The sequence below is a fragment of the Aptenodytes patagonicus genome, chromosome 11 (genome assembly GCF_965638725.1).
Source record: "Aptenodytes patagonicus chromosome 11, bAptPat1.pri.cur, whole genome shotgun sequence".
Taxonomy (NCBI): Eukaryota; Metazoa; Chordata; class Aves; order Sphenisciformes; family Spheniscidae; genus Aptenodytes; species Aptenodytes patagonicus.
In genome coordinates, this window is record NC_134959.1 from 22,534,935 (window position 1) to 22,556,977 (window position 22,043).

The 22,043-nt window shown below is 48.5% G+C and overlaps 1 protein-coding gene across 3 annotated transcripts in view; it reads left to right on the forward strand.

Annotated features, from left to right (window-relative positions):
- The window catches only part of WDR59 (WD repeat domain 59), a 50,793-nt gene that overhangs the window by 27,937 nt on the left and 813 nt on the right, over positions 1-22,043 (forward strand). Inside the window, exons 16-27 of one of the 3 annotated variants that reach the window (XM_076349417.1) lie at positions 387-543; positions 1,824-1,893; positions 2,183-2,336; positions 6,077-6,133; positions 12,176-12,309; positions 13,748-13,829; positions 15,202-15,314; positions 16,412-16,559; positions 16,652-16,724; positions 18,281-18,407; positions 18,841-18,983; positions 20,118-20,302. In XM_076349417.1, coding sequence (XP_076205532.1) covers positions 387-543; positions 1,824-1,893; positions 2,183-2,336; positions 6,077-6,133; positions 12,176-12,309; positions 13,748-13,829; positions 15,202-15,314; positions 16,412-16,559; positions 16,652-16,724; positions 18,281-18,407; positions 18,841-18,983; positions 20,118-20,302 — 1,443 coding nt within the window. Of the gene's footprint in view, positions 1-386; positions 544-1,823; positions 1,894-2,182; positions 2,337-6,076; positions 6,134-12,175; positions 12,310-13,747; positions 13,830-15,201; positions 15,315-16,411; positions 16,560-16,651; positions 16,725-18,280; positions 18,408-18,840; positions 18,984-20,117; positions 21,870-22,043 lie in introns of those variants that run through there. The other 2 variants (XM_076349416.1, XM_076349418.1) reach the window with 2 other exon arrangements.

Genomic DNA, 22,043 nt, shown 5'->3' on the forward strand with positions numbered 1-22,043 from the left:
TTTAAGGAGACTTTGTCTCACTTGCATCATTGAGGTATCAGTTTTAGCTCAGCTCCCTGTGTTGACAGTCATATCCAGAGTCTGAAGATCAGATTTTCTGTATAGTTTCCCACTGTTTCACCCCAAGTTAAGCCCTGTATTTCAACACGACTGTGGTGGGAGAGAGATCTCTGGACAAGCAGCCAGAGAAGCCCTTTTCCCAAAGGTAAATGTGCTTGCAAGTGCCTTTGCAGCCAGAGCAGTAACCATGCTCTGTGCTTGATCTGCTCTGGCTCAAAGGACAAGCACCTTCTGTGAGGCTGCTTGGCACTGCGATGCCCAGTGCTCCAAGCTGGGTTTCCTTCCTGTGGCAGCAGGAGCGTGACCTTGGGTAACTTCTGTTTCAGAACCAAGAGGACAGCACGTCCAGCAATCCCTACGCTTTGTCAAACTCCGTAACACCCCCCTTGCCCACGTTCGCCCGGGTCTCCAATGCCTATGGCTCCTACCAGGACTCTAACATCCCATTTCCACGGACCTCTGGAGCCAGGTTTTGTGGTGCAGGTTAGCCCCATCACTGATACATTACAACAGCTACCGGGGGAATGGTCCTTTTAATATCTTGGGGAACGCTTGCCTCTGAACAAGACAAGGCTTTGGTCACTGCCATGCAATGAGTAAGAAATGGTATTAAAGTAGCGATGTTGTGATAAATTTATAGATAATGAGACTAGTTAGCAACTGTTTGCCATTGGTGTTGCATGTGGGATTTTAGGATTTGGAAATCCAGGACTGGTTGAAGAGCTGGCCTTTGGCTTGTGGTATGCCAGAGGCATTGGCAGACCTTTTACAGAAGACTGGGAATAGCTATTTTACTTGCCTAGTTCTCTCCTACCAGCATCAAACTGCTGGACATGTTCTGGCTCTCAGTCTTCACAAAATTACTGTGATTTAGGATTGAACTTATCCCTTGCTGAAGCCATATTCTTGTTACTAACCACTCTTTTCTCATTCTGCACCATTTCTCTTGTCCAAAAAAGCTTTCCCAAGGTCATTGGGAAACTTCTCCTAAATGGGAGATGGGGTGCAATCACGTCCAGGTTTCCAGGAGAGTGTGTACAGTGCAAAGATCATCCTTAAAAAACAGGTTAAGGTCTGAGTAAGAGCTGTTAAGTTTCACTGAGCTGTTTTGGATGCAAGCATGCCTCCTCCAGACCTGACCGTATCCCAGTTCAAGCATGTTTTGGAAGCTGCTTTTCATACAGGCCTCACCGAATTCCCCGCAAAAGTAAAACAGAGTAGTATTGCATTGAATAGGCTCAGTGAAACCTGCTAAGTCCTGAAACTCTTGGAAGAGTGGGTGGCTGAAGACACTTGAGATGCTAACAAATGGAGTAAGGCTTGCGAGAGAGTGCTTTGGAGTTGGCTGGGGTTATCCTTTTGAAGAGGAGAGTCGTACAAGCTGCAGTGGTTTCTCTGCATAGCCAAACATCACCTCGCTTGCCTCTGGAGTATCAGTGCTTGACAAGTTCTGGTGAAGAATTAAAACATGAGTATGTATTTGCTCATTTTCTTTCACTGTCTTTTGTCTAACATCTGTATGCCACTTGAGGTCGTGCTTTTAAGACAATCATCTCAACGAAAGATGCTCTTTAATGGGTTTACAGGGAGTGGATTTGGGTTGAGAAAATGTGGTTGTCTACTTGTAGTTTAAAAGCGCTCAGGGTAGTGGATAGGCACCCAGCCCCTTGACTGATACCTTAAATGACCAGGTTTCCCTGTGTAAACCACCACTGGGTAATCTCCTCGTTGCGTGATCTTTATGCCATGTCCTGTCTTTTCAGGGTACCTGGTGTATTTCACAAGACCCATGACCATGCACCGTGCGGTGTCCCCGACGGAGCCCACACCCAGGTGAGTACTCTGCGTCGCATTTGAGGTGTGCTGCTGTCATAGGCAGGAAAGCAGGAGAATATCAGATCCTACGCTGGAGCTACCAACCCTCAGAAAGTACTGACCTCTAGTGTTAGCTGTGCCCTCGACACAGAGAGGCTGGTCCCTTACATCACTGGCCCTCAGCAGAGACCCCTTCCTTCAACACACCTGAAACATTGCTAGCAGCTTGGGTTAGTGGAGATGTCAGTGTGAGCCTCCAGGGCAATTTGGTGGGTGAAAGCTCCTGAAAGTGTATTCTTGTTTCTAGGTCCCTGTCAGCTTTATCAGCATACCATAGTGGCCTCATTACTCCAATGAAGATCCGCACAGAGACTCCAGGCAATCTGCGTTTGTACAGTGGGAGTCCGACACGCAGCGAGAAGGAGCAGGTCTCCATTAGCTCCTTCTACTACAAAGAAAGGGTAAGTACCAGACCAAAAAGCCTTTCCTAACACTTCAGCTTTTATGACCTGTATTCCTTTTATATAGCTGTGAGCATTGCTAATAACAGAAGCTTCATATTCCTCTCAAGAAGGCATCCATTTACAGGCAGCTCTGTAAAAACGTCACATAGATTTATCTCCTATTAGTAGCTTCTTTACTGATCCTCTCTAGCGTTCCACCTGCTTATTTTGATATCTCTCTACACTGACCATCACAGCTTCCTGTCTCCCTTTGCATTACACAGGGGTAAAATCTCACACTTAAGGAGTTGTAGTCTCCAGATAAGTACATATAGGCAACTCTGCTTTTCTCTGCACTCCCTGATGTATGTAACTGCAAAGGGTTGTGGCTCTCTGCAGCTTACTGACAACCTCTCCTGGATTATGGGTTATATTTGGGTTATTTCTATTACAGATGTCTCTTTCAGGGATATGTGCCCCTTTGGTCTGTTTCAAACAAAAATCATTCCTACATGATTCTCCAAAGATCTTCCAATCCACGTACTTCTGGTTTAGGTGTAGGTCTGCTGTCATTGCTGTTTACAAGCAAGGCTTTGGGGGAGAGGGGGATTGTTTTCTTCCGGGATACAGTGGGTGAGAAAGACCCATTGGTAATTGTAGGGTGGCCATAGGGTAGTTCTGAAGCAGCTGAGGGCCTGGTGTGCCCAGAGCAGATGCTGTGGGAGTAATAGGCCGTGCAGCTTGCTCAGAAACAAACTCTCTGTGCTTCAGCAGGGGGTGAAGTGGCTTGCAAAAAATACGGTAAGCTTCCACCAAGAGCCTGAGAATTCAGGGCATTCAAGTAGTTTGCCCACTGTCCATGCTGAGGGCACTCATCTGCTGCAGCAATGGAGAGCTTTCAGGTACCCCAAGGAAAGCCAAGAGCTGTCTGCACTCTGCTGCAGTGGAGCAGAGGGAAAGTCAGAGCCTTGAGCTCTCGTCCTTCCTGGGCACTGAAAGAGGTCTTGATTTTCCAGTAGTGCTGGACATGACAGCCAACCCCTCTGGGACTGTGTCCTGCTTACGTGATGTGAGTTAGTCATGACACCTACCAGCCGTGGGGCGAGCCTCTCTCCCCATTGCGAGCTTTGTCTCCATACAGACCCCAGAAGACTCTTGGAGTCCCCTTCTGGTTTTTTTTTCCTCACACAAATTTCTATTTGATGAGAAGAGAAAATGGTGCTGCCTGGTACAAGAATTACAGCCTGTTCTAGTCTTTGCAGGAAAGTTTATTTAAAGAGCTACCTTTGTCCTCTGCAGCATGCTTGTCGCTGACACGCAGCTCTCTTAACATGACAGACAAGGCTAAAAATAACATGTGGAAGCAGCTTGGTGCAATTTCATGTGACCTGTCTCCCCAGCCCTTGTATTGATGGCGACAAGCTTGTTGTCAGGGGGAAGAAAAGTCGAGAGAACAAAGCCTGTGCGTAGCCACGTCTGCTGAAAGCCAGCGAAAATGCCTGTGTTCCCCTTCCCCCTGCCAAGCTATCTCCTTGCATGCTGGGTTGGAAGAAGTGTAAGGGCCCTAGCAGGGAGCTAGTTCAAATGTTCTTGTAGATGAAATAGTTTAAAAGAAAGCCAAAAGAACTGTATCTCCCTTCAGCAAAGGTTTTCTGATTCTTCAGTTGATGTCATGGCCTCTATTAGATCAATGCTACATATTTTTATGTCATTTCATTGTGAGGATTTTAAAAAGCCCAGACTCGGAGTCTAGTTAGCTCCTTGCTCTGAAGCTTGGATTTTACATTTGCATTAGATAAAAATCGAAATTTAGTGTGTTAAACTCTCATGTTATATAACTTCAGCCCCAAAACTGAATTTGTCAATGATAACCAGGTTTTTAAATCCCATGTAGCGACCACTGGCGTCGCTGCCATTAGCAAACAAATGGAATTTGCCCGTTGCTAGACAGGAATTATGTCATGTTCCCGTAAAGGCAGGGGAGCTGCTGAACCCAACAGAGGTCTCCTTAGTAAACCGAAATGAAACTAAATCTGGCACTGAGCCTTTCTGTGCTCATTTAAATGTATGTGTATACACACACACACACACACACACATATATATATATCTTTCTCACTTTTTATTCACACATGCACACTTCTCCTTTCTTCCTCACTCTTTTTCACTCCTCAAAAAAAATCCCACTAAAGAAGAGTAGTGAGCAGAAAGGAGAAGCTGTATCTATACTGTGGCAATGCCATCAGTGTCTCAAACCTGGATGTCTCTTAAAGAAGGTGCCATGGCTGTGTTTTTCTCCCCCCAGTTAGAGGGTCGTGCCAGTGGGGACCTGGGGACAGCTCAGCCTTGCCTGAGGGACAGCTGGACACAGGGGTGATGACAGCGGTGTCCTCATGCTTCCCATTGGGGAATTTGGCAGGTCTTGGAAACTGCTGCTTCTCAGGACATCCCTTGGGCTTTGCCTCGTGCCCACCTGGTTGCAGACCTCTCAGACTCACAGCACATGGCAGCAGTGGCTGCCTACAGGAGAGCAGGACTTTGTTGGGGGACTGAGCTTAGTTTTGCTTCTTTTCCACTATACCGAATTTCCTTCAGCTAACCCCTTTCTCCTTCTCTTGGGAGGCCTGGTGGAGGAACCTGTAGCACAAGGCTGCAGTCTTCTCCTCTCTCTTTCTGTGGGACCCTGCAGCTCGCCTCGCCCCTCAGCTCCTTGACTGCAGGGTTCTCCCAGCAGTGAGATGCAAGGGAAGGTAGAGGCTGAAGGCATGGCTGATGGTCCTGACTGCCTGTCATCAGCTGGAAATAAATGTAAAATACATCGCACACGACACAAATAACCCTTTTATTGTGACTCTTGCAGAACTATAACAGAAAAATTTTTTTCAAGTGAGTGCACAGTAATGTGCTTTGAGAGATTCTGTTTATTGTTGCTATAATACTGCATTGAGTACTTAATGAAATGTCTGCAAGTTTGTAATGAAAGCCTACTTTGGAGCTATTCTGCATAGTCAATCAGTGAATTTGATTGCTCACTCAACCTGAATGAGTTCCTCAACCCATAATGACAATTTCCACATGGCCCTGCCAAGTAGCAGGGTCTCTACATCCCTTCTAATATCCTGACACGTGGCTTTTATTGTTTAAAATGAAAGTGAACAGTTACAGCAGGTTCCAGTGAATGAAGTCCTGGAGGATGCTGGATGTTAAAGGGATATCTGAGTAAGCAGGAGTGTTTATTTAGCTTCCTGCAGATTTCTGTGCCATGGCGCTGGACAGCTGTGTTAAAAATGATGCAGTTTGCACTTAGCTGCTTTCCTCTTCAGCCAAGAGGAGTAAAACTGGTTAGAGTTGGAGCCTGGCGTGTGGGGCGCCAGGGTGTTGTCCTCTGCTCTGCTGTCAATTCATGGTATGAACAAGGTCACATGAAGCAGTTCAGTGCTTATTGCAGTAATACAACTCCGTGTGGAAGACTTTATTCAGATTTGTGGTTGCCGAAGTCTTCCACAGAGGCTGGTGTGGGACACAGACACAGCAGCCCTTGCTTTGCCAGGGCCGTAGGTAATGTTGTATAGTACAATTGTGTGTGGATGAAAGGGGGGATTGTGGTTTGCAACTGTTCGTTGTGTAACAGAACCATTGGGAACAGTATCTTTTACTCTGCTGGTTCAGGGCACTTTTCATTTCAGTTTATTTACCTTTGTCTTTAATTTTCTTGGTGTCTTTCTTCCCTTTTCCTGGGTATAACGTTTTCACATACAGATGTCTCCTCGCTCTGCCCGGCGACGTTGGTCCATACAAGCAATTAACGACTTCCCGGTACTGTGCGCTGTGCTAATACTGTCCTTGATATAACCCTGTCTTCTGCCCAAGGGCCCAAGAATAAAATGCCACCTGTCTGCCTTTGAGTAACCTGCACAGAGGTGGGGGACTTGCACTCCACACAGGACCTAGGGCTTCAGTAAGAGTAAATGCATGTGTAAGTGGACAGGAGCAGACACTAGTTTGCAGGGTACAAATACTGACCTACAACAGGCCTATTTTATCTGGCCTAGCAGTCAGAAAAGGATGCCAAGGGGTAGTTTGAAGTGTAAGAAAAGATCGACCTCTAAGAAAGTGCGCTGCAAAAGAGCTGAATGATTATTATGCATCATCAACCAATTGATGAGTGACATTAGAGCACCTCATTTCTGAAAAAGATGAAGCCTTGCTGGAGAGGGAGGATCACTTAAGAGCTGTGGAAGAAACAAACTGGTTGAGTTGCTGACAACGATCTGTCATCTCATTAAAATGAGCTGCCTATTCTCAGTGCAATGCACCATAAAGTCTTATTTCCTAGAGCAATAAATAGAATTTCTCCTTAATTTGTGATCTTCTCCCAGCCCTTGGAATGGCACCACCCTGCATTCAGTTCGAGTGGTTGCACTTCCAGCTACCCTGGCAGGTACTCCCTCCTCCTGGCACCTGCCCTTCCGAGACTGCTTTGACAAGTCATTTTCCATTAGTCAGGTCCACGTGTCCCTCAAGCTTGAACATCATTCATGTGAACATCTTGATGATATCAGCATTGCTCAAGCTGTGCTGTAAATTTGAGCAATTACTATCTCATCACTCATCTGCCAAGCATAGGCAAAGCTTACAAAACTCCATTTCAATTTAAATATGATCTCTTTAGGTCCGTTTTTCTTAATGTTTGTGTGAACAATTGTTTTTTCACAGCTGCTGTCCTTCATGCTATCTCTTCGTAAGACAGCAGGGAATAAAATAGAATCCTGTAACACCTAATTTAACTTGGTATAATAGGATCAAGTCTTCCTAATTACAACAGCTCTAAGAATATACTAGCAAATAATAGGTGAAAGAAACCAGAAGTAATTTACTTGACTCCATCAAGGCTTTTTGCAAAGAGCTAATAAAGAAATGTGAGCAGTGGAGGCAAGAAATGAAGTTCTGTCTTGGATCCGGAACAGACTGAAAGAAAACCAAGCAAGGAACTTGCCGGCTTGTGGTGCAGTAAATTGTGGTGCACAAAGGGCCACAGTTTAATTGCCTTACCACTGGCTTGGAAGGAAGAACCAAGTAGTGATGTGATAAAGTTATAATTTTGTGTAACATATACTTAAAAATGATACATGGATTAGTCCAAGCCTTGAAGGATTGATTGTATTTGTGGATAACCTTTGGAAGAGGCTAATCACGCGCTCTAAAGTGGGCAACAGCGCCCAAGGCGAAGACATGGGCAGGCACGAAGGGAGGTGTGGGTTATTTGTACAGACCAGGTGCCTTCCTTCTGGAAGAAGAGCTCAGCTTTGCTGAAGGTGCTCAGGGAAGCAAGAGCTTAGCAAGTCTAGAAGAAGGAATAATTCTTCCTTCTTTCTAGGTAATGACTACCCTCCACTTCAGAAATGCCTGTGCTTCAGGGCAGGTGCCAGCTATTAATTGATGGAAGCTATAAAGAAATATTCCTGCTGTGGGGCACTTGATTCAAAAGTGCCTCAGATTTTTTTAGCCCCTTTGTGGAAGGTGCCTGGTGCTGAGAGATGCTGGAAATAGTAAATGTTGATTATTTTGAAGAGAAAATCCAGGCAGTGCTGCATGACCTGCATGGGGGAGTTAATCTGTAGGCAGTTGTTCAGAATAAAGGAGCATAGCTTTCTGCAGGGAGGCAGCAATTTTTAAATTTTATTTAAAAAAAATAATATTAGAAGCAGCTTGAACCTGACTTTGAGCAGGTTTAACTCTTTATTTTGTAAATGCCTTATTGCAGCTTAATCTTTGGCATCAAGTCTGTTCCCTTCTGTCCGCAACCTTTCCCTTTGCCCTATTAACACCAGTTTATACCACGAACCCTGAAATTTTGCATAGGCTTATGCGAAACAGGCACTTTACATTTCACGATGCTACTTACAGCACTGCCTGTCTCAGCAGGATCCAAAGACACACACACCCAACTGTTCAGCATCCTTTCTGAGCAGGCATGCACCATTTTGTAACTACTTCTGCTGAGTATGCAGTGATGATGATGGTTGCTACGAAGCAGTTGGTGGCTTATTCTTGGGCTATCTGTTTCTACATGTAACCCATTTACTGCCATCGTTATCACCTCAGATTGCAGCAAATTACAGCCTTGGGTATGGTAGTGCAGGTGCAGGCTGGCTTTTTTAGTCATTATTCAGTGCTGTTCCCCGCTGTCACCTCCAACCCCATGATTGTCATAAATGCTCTGGTTTCTTTCCTTCTGGTGCTCTGAGGAACTGATGAGTCTTAATTTACTATCACCGTAGCTATTTTCTTTCTTCCTCTCCTTAAACTCTCAGGAGCAGCTGGGTAGATGCAGTTCTCCTTGGCATGGATTCTGGGCTGCAGAAAGAGCTAGAAATGTCGGGGGCAGTGCACAAGACCTGTGCCTTTGACCTTCAGCTGTCAATAGTTAGCTTGGTGCATGCATGTTGATTTCTGCTTCAGCTCCAATCGTTATGTTCCCTGCTCCCCCTCGTGACCTGTGCTCCAGCCCCTAGAAAGAGACTTATTTTCTGTTCTACCCTAATGCCCGTGAGCCTCGATGACACCTTTCAATAACACCATAGTGGGGGCTTCTCCTGGGAGAAGAGGTGAAGCAGAAGGGAGAGAGGAACCTTGTGGTGGACCTGGGCCAGACAGACCCAAGCTAGAGCTCTCCTTGCCTCTGGTAATCCCTGTTAAAGGTGCTCAAATACTGCCTGGTGGAGAGCTACTCCTGTAATTAACGCCAACAATTATTTGGTTCAAAGTAGAGCTTCTGCTGCCAGTGGTGATGAGCTTTACCTCATCCATGATGGTTCCTATACTTCTGATCGTAGGTTTTTCTAACACTTTGTTGCTGTAGCTGAGGCAAACCTGAATTGCAAAAAAACAGACATTTTTGATGGTGACTCTACATGTGGCTTTATGATTTTCTTCTGTCACAGCTCGAGGGTCATGGAAGTGTAGTACTGGCAGGGCATATGGCCATCGACTGACTCTACACCAGGAGCTGCACTAGTAAAGAATTAGGGCTTCCCTTCTTGCCAGTAAATAGGCAGTGCTAAGAGGAAGAAAACAGGACGATGTTGTTGTGAGTCCAAGTTTTCAGGGGGTTCTGATACATTTAGTGTCTTCATTTGTCTGGTGATATGCTAACAGCAAGCAGTGGAAACCATTCTTGGGGTCTCTCTTCCATTCTCATCCTCATTTGTTGTCATTCTCCTCGGAAAAAAAAAAAGTGACTGAATTACCTGTGGAAAGTGATATGTGTTGTCCATGTTTCTAGTCTTTGAAATGCCCGTTGGGAGGCTTCTTCAGTCCGCTCTTGCAGAGGGCAGGAGCAGGTTGAATCTGTTCCCGATAATGGGGCAGAGAACCTGCCTTGGTCAGAGGGAACTCTCCATTGGCTGCGAGTCCTGGGGGCAGCTGGCTTACAGATGGTCAGGAGGTGGCAAGTTGCTCTCCAAATTACCTGCCAATCTCTAGAAGCCCTTGGTGATAGACCTGCAGAATGTGGTTCTGCGTCTGCAAGCCTGGGTTCCAAAAGCTGCTTGGACACAGCACAAATAACAGCTTTTGTTGCGAGAAGCCTGGTAGCCCTTCCAGGACAGTGCCTGAGCTCTTGCCCTGATAGCATGTTGTTGTGCTGGGGCTCCCAAGCTTTGCTCAAGTATTATTTTTGGCAGCATCAGCAGCTCCTCACTGCACCTAGGAGACAGCATTTAGCTGCCCTGACAAGGAATGAGGTACAGGTGCCACTGTTATTTGGGAACCTTGTTGTAATACAGCCCACATCCTTCAGCACGGGAAGGGTAGCTACGTTTTTAGGTGTTATCAAAAGAGGTATAGTCTGCCCAATGGCAAGAGAGCCAGAGCTGATCCAGATAGTGCCTTGATTAGGAACTGATGGACTGAAGAGAGTTTGGTCTCCCACCTGACCACGTTCTAGCCACCTTCCGCTGGATAGCGCTTCTCAGCTTCAGAGTGATGTAGCAGATAAATACTGCAGGCAAATTCTGCTTGGATGAATTAGGACTTGAGGGGATGTGGCAGAGAACAGAATCATGCCCTGGTCAGCCAGCTTTTCCATAGCACTGAATGCTGACAGCCCTGTTTTCACCAGCGTTTGGCACTTCTGAATATTGGGCAGCATGCACACTCTGCTCCTCTTTAATCTGGGGAGCGGTGGAAGATCAGGGGAACTGGTGATGCTCTGTCACGTGGGCATCCCTGGAAGAATCCACCTTCACCTCCTTGAAGTCTGAAACGCCTTCTTCACTTACTGTCAAGCCTGTGCTTGAGCCTCTGAGCCTCGGTCACCCAGTGTCCAGAGCGACTTCAGGAGCACATCCTTTTTGCTTCTTGTGGCATGTGCTAGTAGTATGCTCAGCACAGCAAGACCTCCTCAGCACTTTGGCCTAAGCTTGGGCCAGGCAGGCAGTGAAGGAGGAAACGATTTCTTAAGGTTATTAAGTTTGTTCGGGTTTTTTTAAGGGCATTTTGTGTCTGTGATAAGCCTTCCCAGGTTCTCACAGGACTGCATGATCATGGTCAAAGGCAGTTTGGCACCCAGCCATCCCAGAGCTGGCCTGACATCCACAGTAGAGGTGACCCTGCTTGCGGGCCAAAGACTTGCCCTTCCTGTAGCCCAGCCTGCTCTTTAGGAGCGCCGATGTGTTGCATGTGTGAGCTCTGCCTGCCTTGCAGAGCCGTCAGCACAGGGCTCTCTTGCTGGCCCCTTCAAAGGGGCTGTTCTGCTTCGGACAGGGGTGTAGGAAGCCCCACCACAAGTGCCTCAGGACACCCTCCATAACTACGACCAGGAGACGCTTCTGCGTAGGAGCATGGACTCTGTGTGTCAGTGAGAGAACACGCCACAGGGGAGCAGCATTGCAAAGCGTCCTTCACTGCTCTTAGGAGCCCTGCGTAGCAGCCGGTGCTTCCCTCGGTAGAGCTCCAGTGCCTTCTGCCTGTCGTGCTGCCGCACAACCTCTCATCCCTCCTCCTCACCCTCCTAGAGCAAGGAGCTGGAAGAGGCCAGGATACCAGCCAAGTGCTCTACGGTGTTTCATACAGCCAAGGTAGCTTTATGCAGCTTGGCGTTAAGTTGGCCTCTGTGTCTATTACAGGGAGTATTTGGGAATCTTGGCTTCTTGTTTTTGTTCCCTTGTGTTGATTCCTCTCCTTTCTTCTCCCCCCACCTTATGTCCTGAGCCAGCTGTAAGCAGCTGTGAGCATGGTACCTAAGGATCCTTGCTAGGAAAACTTGGGCCCTGCTTTATCATCTGCCAGTCGTTTGTTTGAAGATGTTGATAAAGCAGGAGGTGGGAGCCCTGTCCTGGCGCTAAACAGGGGTGTACTCGAACACTGAATGAAGAGGCCAGAAGAGACAGTCTGGAGCTGTTGGCTTGCCCTGAAGCTAAGGGCAAGCAGAAGCTGCCTCCCACGTGTCTCTGTGCTGATGTTGGCTGAAGTCAGCGGTGGTCTGTGTGCAGAGGGTTCCCAGACCAGACCTCTAATGAGAATGATAATTGAACCATCCTCCTGCCAAACCTGCCCAGCTTTGATTGGCATCCCGATGCTGATTTGTTCTCTTATTGGCTTTCACAGGGGAACTCACAAAATACTTTTTGAGTGAGTTTGACCTTGAGCTCGCTGCCTTGACCTGCTTTTCACTTCCTACAGATGGAGATGCTTGTTCTCCTGGGCATGTCATGGATGTTTTCCAGGGTAACACAGAGCCTTCTGAAAGGCAGGTTTGGGTGCTGCTTGCATTATTCCTGACCCTAGCGCTTTGTTCCCTGGCCCAAGAAGCCTGCTGTCCTCCTCCCCAGTAACACGTTGCCATTTGTTCTGCAGAAATCAAGGAGGTGGAAAAGCAAACGCGAAGGGACAGATGCCAACAACCGACCCATCAAAGCTGCCGGGAAAGTTATTATCCAAGATATTTCCTGCTTGCTGCCTGTCCACAAGCTGCTAGGAGAGCTCTACATGTGAGTACGGGCTGGCATCCTTTCCCAAATGAAAGCAGCCGTCTTTGGCATTGCTGTGCTTTAATCCTGAAATCGGTCAGCACTGATCTTTGAACATTTCCTTACCTTCTTCCTCTGTTCTTGCCTTGCTGCTTTTTTATGGTATCCCTCTCTGCCTGTGAGAGGGGACTTGTCTCCTATAAATCTGAGAAGTGTGATGGAAGAAATTTGTGATGGGGTATTGTACACAGAGTTTGAACCGGTGCTCCAGCATCATCGCTGCAGGTTCAGGTTTTTGTCAGCTAAAGAGAGAAATTATCAGTACAAATTATTTCTCAAATCTCACGTTAAACTCCACGCTTAAATGCACGGGCTTAAAAATCCCAATAAATGCACATTCTCATGCTATAAAACTGTTACTAGCTCATAAGGCATTTTAATTTCAGAAGTGTTTGGAGTGCCCCATTCACTTGGAGACTTGGTTGTACATGACAGTGTCTGTACATCAAGTTCTTCTACTTTAATGGAAAGGATGGAGAAGTTCTGTTTGTTTTGTTTGGGTTTTTTTTAAACAAGGAGCTTCTTTTCCCAAACTGTCTGATTCATATAGTTACAAAATTTCAGTTCCTGAATTTTTCCTTCCTTAGCTTTGGTAATACTATCTGGTCCTTCACAGAATTTCCAGTCTGTGGACATTCAGGGAAGAAGCAGGCTTCCCTTCTTAAAGGAGGGAGAGGAAAAAAGAGAGAAGAAATCTTCCTTCTCTCTTTTCTGTATTATTAAAAAGAATATTCTTTAAAAAGACCTGTTGGACCTTTCTTCTCGGGATATCTCATGTGTAAACAGCCTGACCCTTTTCCATTTGCTGTAAGATCTTAAGTAGTAAAAGTGTCAAGTGTCTCAGGAAGATTTCTGATGATAAGCAGGAAAGCCCACGTGGGTTTCCTCAGCCCACCTTGCCAGCCTCTCGGAGACTCCCCGGTGGGTGTGTTACCCTACTGGGGAACAGGCTGAAAACCAGCCTGCTTCTCCACAGCATACTGCTGTCTCCCTCCAGGTCAGTCAGAGCAGACCAACAGGCTGAATGGGAACAGGACCATGGGACTGATGGCACCAGCTTCTAGGGACAAGAATGAATCTTGGCTTGGTGGTATCCTGGCACAAGTTTGGTCCGACATCTCCTTGGAAGCAGCTCGTCTTAGGATCAATCCCAGCTAGTTTGGAGCTGGATTTGATGTGCAGTGTGTTAGGGAGGATGAATAGTGGGAGTTGCCAGAAGGGTGGCAGTGATCCCTGAATAACAGGGGAGGAAGAGATGTGATCCTGGCCATGCTCGCAGGCTCATATTGATCTGGAAGTTCTGGGCTAGTCACTGCTGCCAGTACCACTTTCCCCTCATCCCTCCCCACCTTCGTAGGTAACGTGCCAACCAGAGCTGAGCTATCTCCTTTCTTTGTAGACTGAATGTGAATAATATCCAGGAGACTTGCCAGAAGAATGCTGCCTCAGCCTTGGCTGTGGGACGGAGGGATCTCGTACAGGTATTACGTTGAATCAGGCCTCTTCCTCAGCATGCTGTGCTACCCTCAAACGGCTTGCACTGTCGCCTTGCTACCCCAACAGCCACCTGGGTTCAGCAGTTGTTCCAGGGAGTCTCTGGTTGGTGAACCGAGGCCTGTGGAACAGCCACGGAGGTAGTTTCTACCTCAGTGACTCTTGGTATCGAGAGATTCCTTCCCAGGGCTGCAAGCAGATTGTGTTATGCCCTTTGCCAAACTGAGTGAAGCACATTTTTCAGGGAATTCCTGCAGGCAAAGTGAGGAATGCAGCCTGCTTTTGAGTCAGCAAACGGAGTAACTGTGCACACAGTTGCCTAGCTGCTGTCAGCATTTTGATCGGTGATTTTGTCTTACTTATGTAATCGTTCCCGTTGTTTGCTATTCATCTGCGCTGGCACTGGGTGCTGACTGCAGCTAGCTTCTCCCCAAGAGAGTCTGAGCCCAGGGACACAGCCCCAGAGCAGAGCTGGCCGCTTACCTTCAGCTAGCAATAGGAGAAAAATGGTTATTTGGGCCCATCCTTTTCCATGTGATTAGTCCATAGCAACAGGCAGAACATTTGACAGGACTCAGGAGTGCCTGAAAGAGATGGGAGCGGGCTGGCACTGCCAGAGGAGCCTGTGCACCTCTCCTGAGCATTTGGCTCTTCCTAGACGTGGGCAGGGAACATGCATAGGCTTACCTGATCTAAGCAGAAGCAAACTCAAGCTGTTGTCTTGCTTCTTGGTGGGTTCTCCACCAGGAGAGAGAAGGTAGGTCTAGTTCCCCTTTGTCTGTGCTTCATCTTGCTGTCTGGTTTGCCCACGTTGGACCAGAGCTCAGGTGGAATAACTTCAGCAAGATTTCTCTGATACACCTCTGTTTCTTGCTTGTTTTTCCCTTTCCCATGTAACTCTAGCCCGTATTGCAGCTTGCCTTGTTCCTAGCAGACAAGGAGGCTTGAGTTGCAGGTTACATGTAAGATGTGCTCTATAGCAGTGTAGGAAGTGGTGTCTTTCCCGTGTCCTTCCTGTGCTCTCTTGTACTCAGCCCTGTCCTTGTTTCAGTTCCTCTCCTGTTGCTTTCTCTCTGGTTTCACAGTGAGCAGCTGTGGGACTACTGACTGGTCTGTGAGACTATAGACTATTCTTCAAAGTTTAACCCAAACTCAAAGCAAGTGGGACAGGGAAAGCTTCCGTTTTGTGTTACTCTACATTATTTGTGACACAGAGGCTGAAACTGTTCCCTGCTGCTGGGGGGGGCTGGAAGCAAGCTCCATTACTACCCGTCTGTGAGTGAATCTGTGCACACCTATACCCTGGGAGTGTGGTTATTTCTAATTGTAGCTTTGATGCTTTTCCTTCCTGTCTGCCAGGTTTGGTCACTGGCCATGGTAGCCACTGATCTCTGTCTTGGACCAAAGTCTGACCCAGATTTGGAGATACCTTGGGCACAACATCCATTTGGACGTCAATTACTGGAGTCCTTGTAGGTGTCTGAATGCTGGGAAGGGGTTGGGGAACGGTTGCTGAAGCAGAGCCTTCCATAACTATGTACGTTGTATGGCATCATTTCAGACTTGGAATAGTGCCACAGCTTGTATTTTTTTTTTCCTCTCTCAAGCCTGAGATGCATCAAGAAGGGAAGATGCAAGTGTGTTTATGACATGCAGGAGGCAGCATTTGGCCTCCCATCTAGCACCCAGGTCCGTCTTTGGCTAACATTGAGCAATAGGCCAGGTGCAGTTGGAGCTCTGCTTTCCAGCATGCCCGCAACGCCTGACTTGGAGATTTTTGGTTTTCTGCTCCCCACCTCCTAAATCAGTGTGTTGGTGCAGCTGATTTGTTCACCTTCAAATTTCCTGTTGCCGTATAGCATTACTGGGAAATCATTCCAACTCCAACAAAGCCAAGTGTTAGCTGCAAATGTCTTCCTGCCAGTGAATCTGTTCAGGAGGGGACATAATTAGTAATTGATATTATCTGTTGATATACCCGATTTGGAGGCACAGGATTTGTGTGGTGTACTTTGCATACTGTTGCTGGACCTAGCTCTTTCCTGCTGTGTGGCAGCAGTGGGAGGGGAGCACAGGTTGTTCTTTGTCATTCTCAGTCTTCAGAGCAATCCAGGAACTTCATAGCCCTCCAGTAAACCTGTGGTGGGGATTTGCCTTGAGATCTAGACACAGGATGCTTGCGTGTAGAGGGTTTTGTCAAAAAGACATTGTGGCTGGGGGTGAGTCTAAAGGCTCCAGCTTTACATCCAGTTAAAATCAGTTCTGTGGACATTGTTCCGGAAGCTGCACAAACTTGGGATAATCAGGCCACGAGTACTGCTGGATTCCCAGAGCTCCCATCTTTCTCCCGCCTGTTAGGCCATGAGTGTTTTCAGAAGGAGGACTTGGCTCCTCAAAGGTGTGACGGAAAGGGCAACCCAGTCCTGCAGAGCACGTATGCCTCCTGTGGGCAGTAATGTGACCCAAATCGATTTATGCAACAGGCTTGAAATTGGTTGCCCTGGAGTCTCGATGCTTTTGCCACTGAACTCTGCCCAGTCTCATACTCTCTGTGTTTTTCAATTCCCAGGCTGGCTCATTACTCGCAGCTCCATGATGTGCAGACCCTGGCCATGCTGTGCAGCGTGTTTGAAGCCCAATCCAGGCTACAGGGGTGCCCAAACTCCTATGGCCCCTTTCCTCAGCGTGCCTCCAACCTGGCTTCCCACAGCCGATATGTATGACCGCCATTTCTGTCCCGTTTGTCTTGGATATCTTTGAACATCTCTCACGTAGATGACGTGATTTCCTCTCCTTTCCCCCTCAACAGCCGAGCTTTACTTCCTCCGGCTCCTGTTCCAGCATGTCAGATCCTGGACTCAGCACCGGAGGCTGGAGCATAGGTACCGAGACCTGGGTAGTAAATAGAGGAACCTGCCTCCCTTCTGGCCTAGGTTTTAGATGGCTCCTGTGGTGGGAAAAGAAGGGAGTTAGTACTGGCTGTGATTGCAGATGTGCTCTGCCAGAGCAGCTTTCTGGGGTTTGGCCAATGTGATGTGACTCCATGGCTGGAAGTGAGCAGGGCTTGCAGTAACCGTGTCGATGCTCCGGCAGTCCTGCCCCTTCTGACTTCTGTAGCGTGCTGTCCAACTGGGAGAAACTGTTACAAACACCCTAGACATACCGAGCTAGGCCCCTGGATCGCAGTTTAACCCAGAGCCAAGAGCTCCCACTGCTGCCTTTTCCAGTTGGAGACAAGTAAAGAGAGAGACCAGTTTGTACCATTTTTGTTTCCAGCCTGGCTGTAGCAAGCACTCGAGGTGACTGCCTCGATGCTGCCTGGTGCCGTAAGCTTTCCACAGCCCTAGCGCTTTGCACGGTTTGAGGCTGTTATCCATGCTGACTACTCCTGATAATTTCCTTGTCCTTCATGTGCCTGGAAATGGCTCCCAGGTTTAGCTGCTCTGTCGCCTGCCCAGTGATCGAGGTGAGGCTGACTGGCCTGCAGTTCCCTGGGTCCTCCTTCTTGTCCTTTTGGAAGACAGGAGTGACATTTGCTTTACTCCAGTCCTCAGGCACCTCTCCCAATCGCCATTGATCGTTCAACGATTATCGAGAGTGGCCTCGCAGTGTCATCAGCCAGCTAATTCCACAGGATTCAGGGGAAGAGGCAGTGTTGTGCTTTCTCCTGCCACTGGAAAAACAGCAGCAGTTGGGAAGGCTGGGTTCTCGGTGGCATGAATACCCGTGGGCCTAAGGACATTTTCTGCTGAGCTGTGAAGGTGTCAAAGACAAGTCACTCTTAAGGGCTCCAGTGTCAGAGTTGAAGCTGTTGGCTGATTCCTAGTGATATACGTGGCCTTGGGGCAGCATCAGCCCTGTTAGCACCAAAGCTGTAACTTTTCAGCGCGATATCAAGGCATCTGTGACATGGGGAAGAGTGGAGAATGGGGGTTAATGGAGCTGATGTTGTCTTGTAGCGGTTATTAGCAGTCTTCTCCCTGCCCCCAGGGCAATACTTTACATACAGAGGCCCCTTTACGTAACAGCAGCCCTGGTGATGAGAGTCCTCCCTGTCTAGGAAAGAGGAGCCCAGGCCTGCCGGGGATAATGTTCCCAAGCAAATTCTATGGGATTGATTCCCTGGAGACTTTTTGTCTAAAGTGGAAGGCAAAAAGGATTCCTCCATGTTACATTTCTCTGCCCGATGATCCCCATTCCCATCCTGTCACCAGAAGTGCAGTAGGAGCACTGGCAAGTAGAGGTTGGCACTTAGTTTTCTGAGGCAGGGCAGTATTTGTAGGAATGCAGAAGGTATGCGACCATGTCTTAGAGAGAAAACCGGGGTGTGCGAATGTGTGGTCTTCCATGTCTCCTTCTCCACCCCGGTTTTGACACGGTTGTGCTCGTGAGCGCTGTGCTTTCTGAGGTACGCTCACAACCTTTTTGCTGCTTGCAGCAAACAAAGACACGGAGCAGGCCTCCACTCCCTGGTGCGAGTCTTCTCCGGATGACTTCCGCTACGGAAACCTGATGTATCCCGATCATCGGGAGCGTGAGAAAGACCAGCACGAGAAAAACAAAAGGTAGGTTATAGCGCGCCTCGGGGGTATTCAGGGATGCGTCACTCTGTGCCCAAGTCAGCTGGAACTCTATAGCCAGGTCTTTGTTGATGCTGTGAAAACTAGTAGCTCGCCTGCTCCTAGACCTTTTCATTCAGATAGTCATTTGGAGAAGCTTCATACTGCAGATCAACTCTGCTGGGCTTGCATATGATACCTCTATAAGTGGCCATGGTGGGGGCCCCAGAGAGTAGTCCACCCATTCGTCACACCCTTGAGGGTAGAACAGGTGAAGGCCAGGCCAGTTAGTGTTCAGCAGTGTTTCAGCAACACATGGGAAGTAATCTGCTGCTCTTCTAGCGATGTGAGCTGGTTCCCAGCCATCACTGGGAAGAGGATTGCAACCAGAGTCTCGGAGAGTCAATCGGGTGGATGACAATGCTGTTTGTTCCTCTAGGCTCCTGGATCCTGCCAACACTCAGCAATTTGACGACTTTAAGAAGTGCTATGGAGAAATCCTTTATCGCTGGGGCCTGCGAGAGAAGCGGGCCGAGGTTCTGAAGTTTGTCTCTTGTCCTCCTGATCCCCACAAAGGAATTGGTGAGTGCCTGCTTCGGTCTGCTCCAGCTGCCCGGGCAGAGTCACGGCTCTGCCTCAGGGGCTTAGGAACATGCAGTCAGCAGGTGGGATGAAAAGCATCCATCGATCTGCCCAGAGGTTAGCTCTGCCAGCAAATGGTTTGAGCTTCTTCGCAGCTCTGGGTGGAGATGAGGCTTGCAGATGTTGGTTCAAGGGCTTTGTGGACTGTAACAGCTCTCCAGCGAAGCTGGAAATGCACATACTGCTATGCGAGCAATGTTCAGCTCTTTATGCTGATGGCTGTTCTTTATTCCCTCTGAATAAGAGCCCAGACACGCACTGTCCTAATCTCTGGTTCTGGGCTGAAGTATCCTTATAGTGCATGCGTAAAATTGCAAGATCTCTAACTGTGGGTGAGCTAGCCAAGAAATAGGCAAATAGAATGTTTCTCCCAAAATATTTTCAGCAGCATAGCTGCCCAGAACTGCCACTTAAGGACAGCTTCTATCTTCTTCCTGGGTCTCTGGGAAAAGATGCACTTGCCCTGGGAGGAGAGAAGCAGGTGCGAGGCCCAGAGAAGCAGCGGTTGCTTGCTTAGCTCTTGTTACAGTCTCGCCTTGTCACCAGGGTCTATTCCTGGGGAGTAACTGGAGTGAAAATTGGTGACTTCAACCACTGCCGTTGCACCTCCATGGCTAATAGTCACAACACTGATACAGCACGCGTTGAGTGTGCTCTGTGCTCTCTCCGTGATGGGAAACAAAGGCCATTCTCGTTTGCTCTTAGTTACACTTCATAGTGATGCGAGGCAGACAAGACCAGCAGGAAGCCTTCATCTCCGCAGCATGGGTCAGCATGTTCCGAGCTAGAAATCTGACACACGTTCCCAGCTGACAGCGGTTTAGTCATCAGGGGAATCGGTGGGCCAGTGTGTGCCCGGCACGCCGATTGCCCATGTCTTTGCTCCCATACGGAGACCAGCTAAGACCTCTATAAGATACCGTTCTCCCACCCTGAAGGAGATTTGAGGCAGATCTCTTGGGCAGTGGGTTCGGGGGACTCATCTGTTGAACGGGGAGGCTGTATGCAGGGCTTCTTTGTCCACGATTCTGCCAGCACTAATTGTCTCGCTCTCTGTTTCTTTCCTCCGGCCAGAGTTCGGCGTGTACTGCAGCCACTGCCGCAGCGAGGTGCGCGGCACCCAGTGTGCCATCTGCAAGGGCTTCACCTTCCAGTGCGCTATCTGTCACGTGGCAGTGCGAGGCTCCTCTAATTTCTGCCTGACCTGCGGACACGGAGGCCACACCAGTCATATGATGGAGTGGTTTCGCACCCAGGAGGTGTGTCCCACAGGCTGTGGATGCCACTGCCTGCTCGAGAGCACCTTCTGAGCAGTGGTGACAGCAGGGTGCCCGTGAACTGGATTTAATATTTAATTCCCAAGCCATGTTGAATCAGCTCTGCTCCACAGTGCCTGGAGGAGATGCCACAGGGAGCTGAAGCAGGATGTCCTGGCGGTGCGCTGCAGTGACGTTTACAAGTGCTTCCAGTATTCCTACACTTCCCAGGTTGCTTTCAGACTGATTTGACCAAACTCCCTGTGTCCATTGCTGGCAATGGATGCCAGACCAGAAAAATTGCTCTCTCCTGCAGAAGGGTGTGTGAATGTTGGCTAGTCTCTGTTGGGATGAGGAGGTGTTAAAAAACTCCTTTGGAAAGGGCTCGCCTGGCAGAGCCAAACTCACTCCAGCTACGTAGTGTCTTTCCAGGTGCCTCCTTCCAGGAGCTCAAAGTGAGTGAAACAGTCGTCTTTGCACAGTTAAGGCAGAAATAATTCGCAAACAACAGTGAGCTCTAAAGGCAAACTGTAAACTGCACTCGAAGAGCAAATAGTCCATGGGACCGTGCTCAGAGTTACTTTTGGAAGCAACAGGGTCCTTATTTTGAATGGCTGTTTACATCGTTTAGATTACCCCATAAAGCAAGAGAACGAAACTACAGTTTTCAGGATTACTTCCTAAATAGCTTCCTACTCACTGGTCAGTATCTGTGGCTGGTGTGAAAAGCCCAGCCGTGCGCCCAAGGTCACTGGGATTAGTTGCTTTCTTCCAGCTGTTTTAGTACCGTTACTCTTGAGGTGTCTCCACCTCCTGCTCTGACCGGGTGATATATGCACTTTAACTTGCCTGTCCCTGCCTTGTCAGTGACACGTCCTGGTGATTGGGAAAGGCATCTGCCTTTTGAGTTTGGGATCCACACAGTGTTTCCATGGATGGTGGCATCTGGGGGCGTTTTCGGAAAGCCTTTGCTTCCTTACTGAGAAAACACAAGGAGGACGCTTGCTCCATGCAACTCCTTTTGGCTGTTTTCTTCTTTAGGGGGGGAATCAATGAATAATTTGAGATTTGCTGCCGGTGTGCTTGAGTGACGAGGCTCTTGAGCCGGGGAGGTGGCAATTTCTAGGGGAAAAGGGGTTTTGGAAGGGTGGTGGGATTCACGGAGGCAAAAGGTTTGTGCCTTTTCTCCCTGTGGAGCTTCAATTGGAGAATGTACCGGATCGATCCGTCTGTCTGGGGCTGTGCCTGCTGGGCGCTCCCATCCCGGGGACGCTGCAGTGCCACTGCCTGCGTGGTTGTGTGCACACCCTGAGCGCGCAGCCTGTGCCTCTCCTGAGCAGGCTTCCACCTGAGCTTTGGTTTTGGGCAAACGTGTGGTCAGGGATGAGCCCGCCGGAGTTACCCCCCACCCCGCGCCGGCGCTGATCCCTTCCTCCCGTGCTTGCCTGCTGAGCAGGGCCACGTGCCGTGCCCACTCCCAACCTTTGTGCTAACTCAGGCTGTGGGATCCTGCTGTGGAAGAAACAGATGGTGTATCTTAAATGTTAAAACATTAAAATTATTTTTTTAAGTGCTGTTCTGATAGAACTTGGTGTTGCTGTGCTAGTTCTCCCTCCGTGGGGAGCCCCCAGCAGCTCTCCCTCCCAGTGCGGCAGTCAGGGTGGCACCCCACGACCCTCTCCCTGCACCCCAAAGCGGGGGTCCCACTCCGGATACCTGTGCCCGGTGGCAACAGAGACCTGCA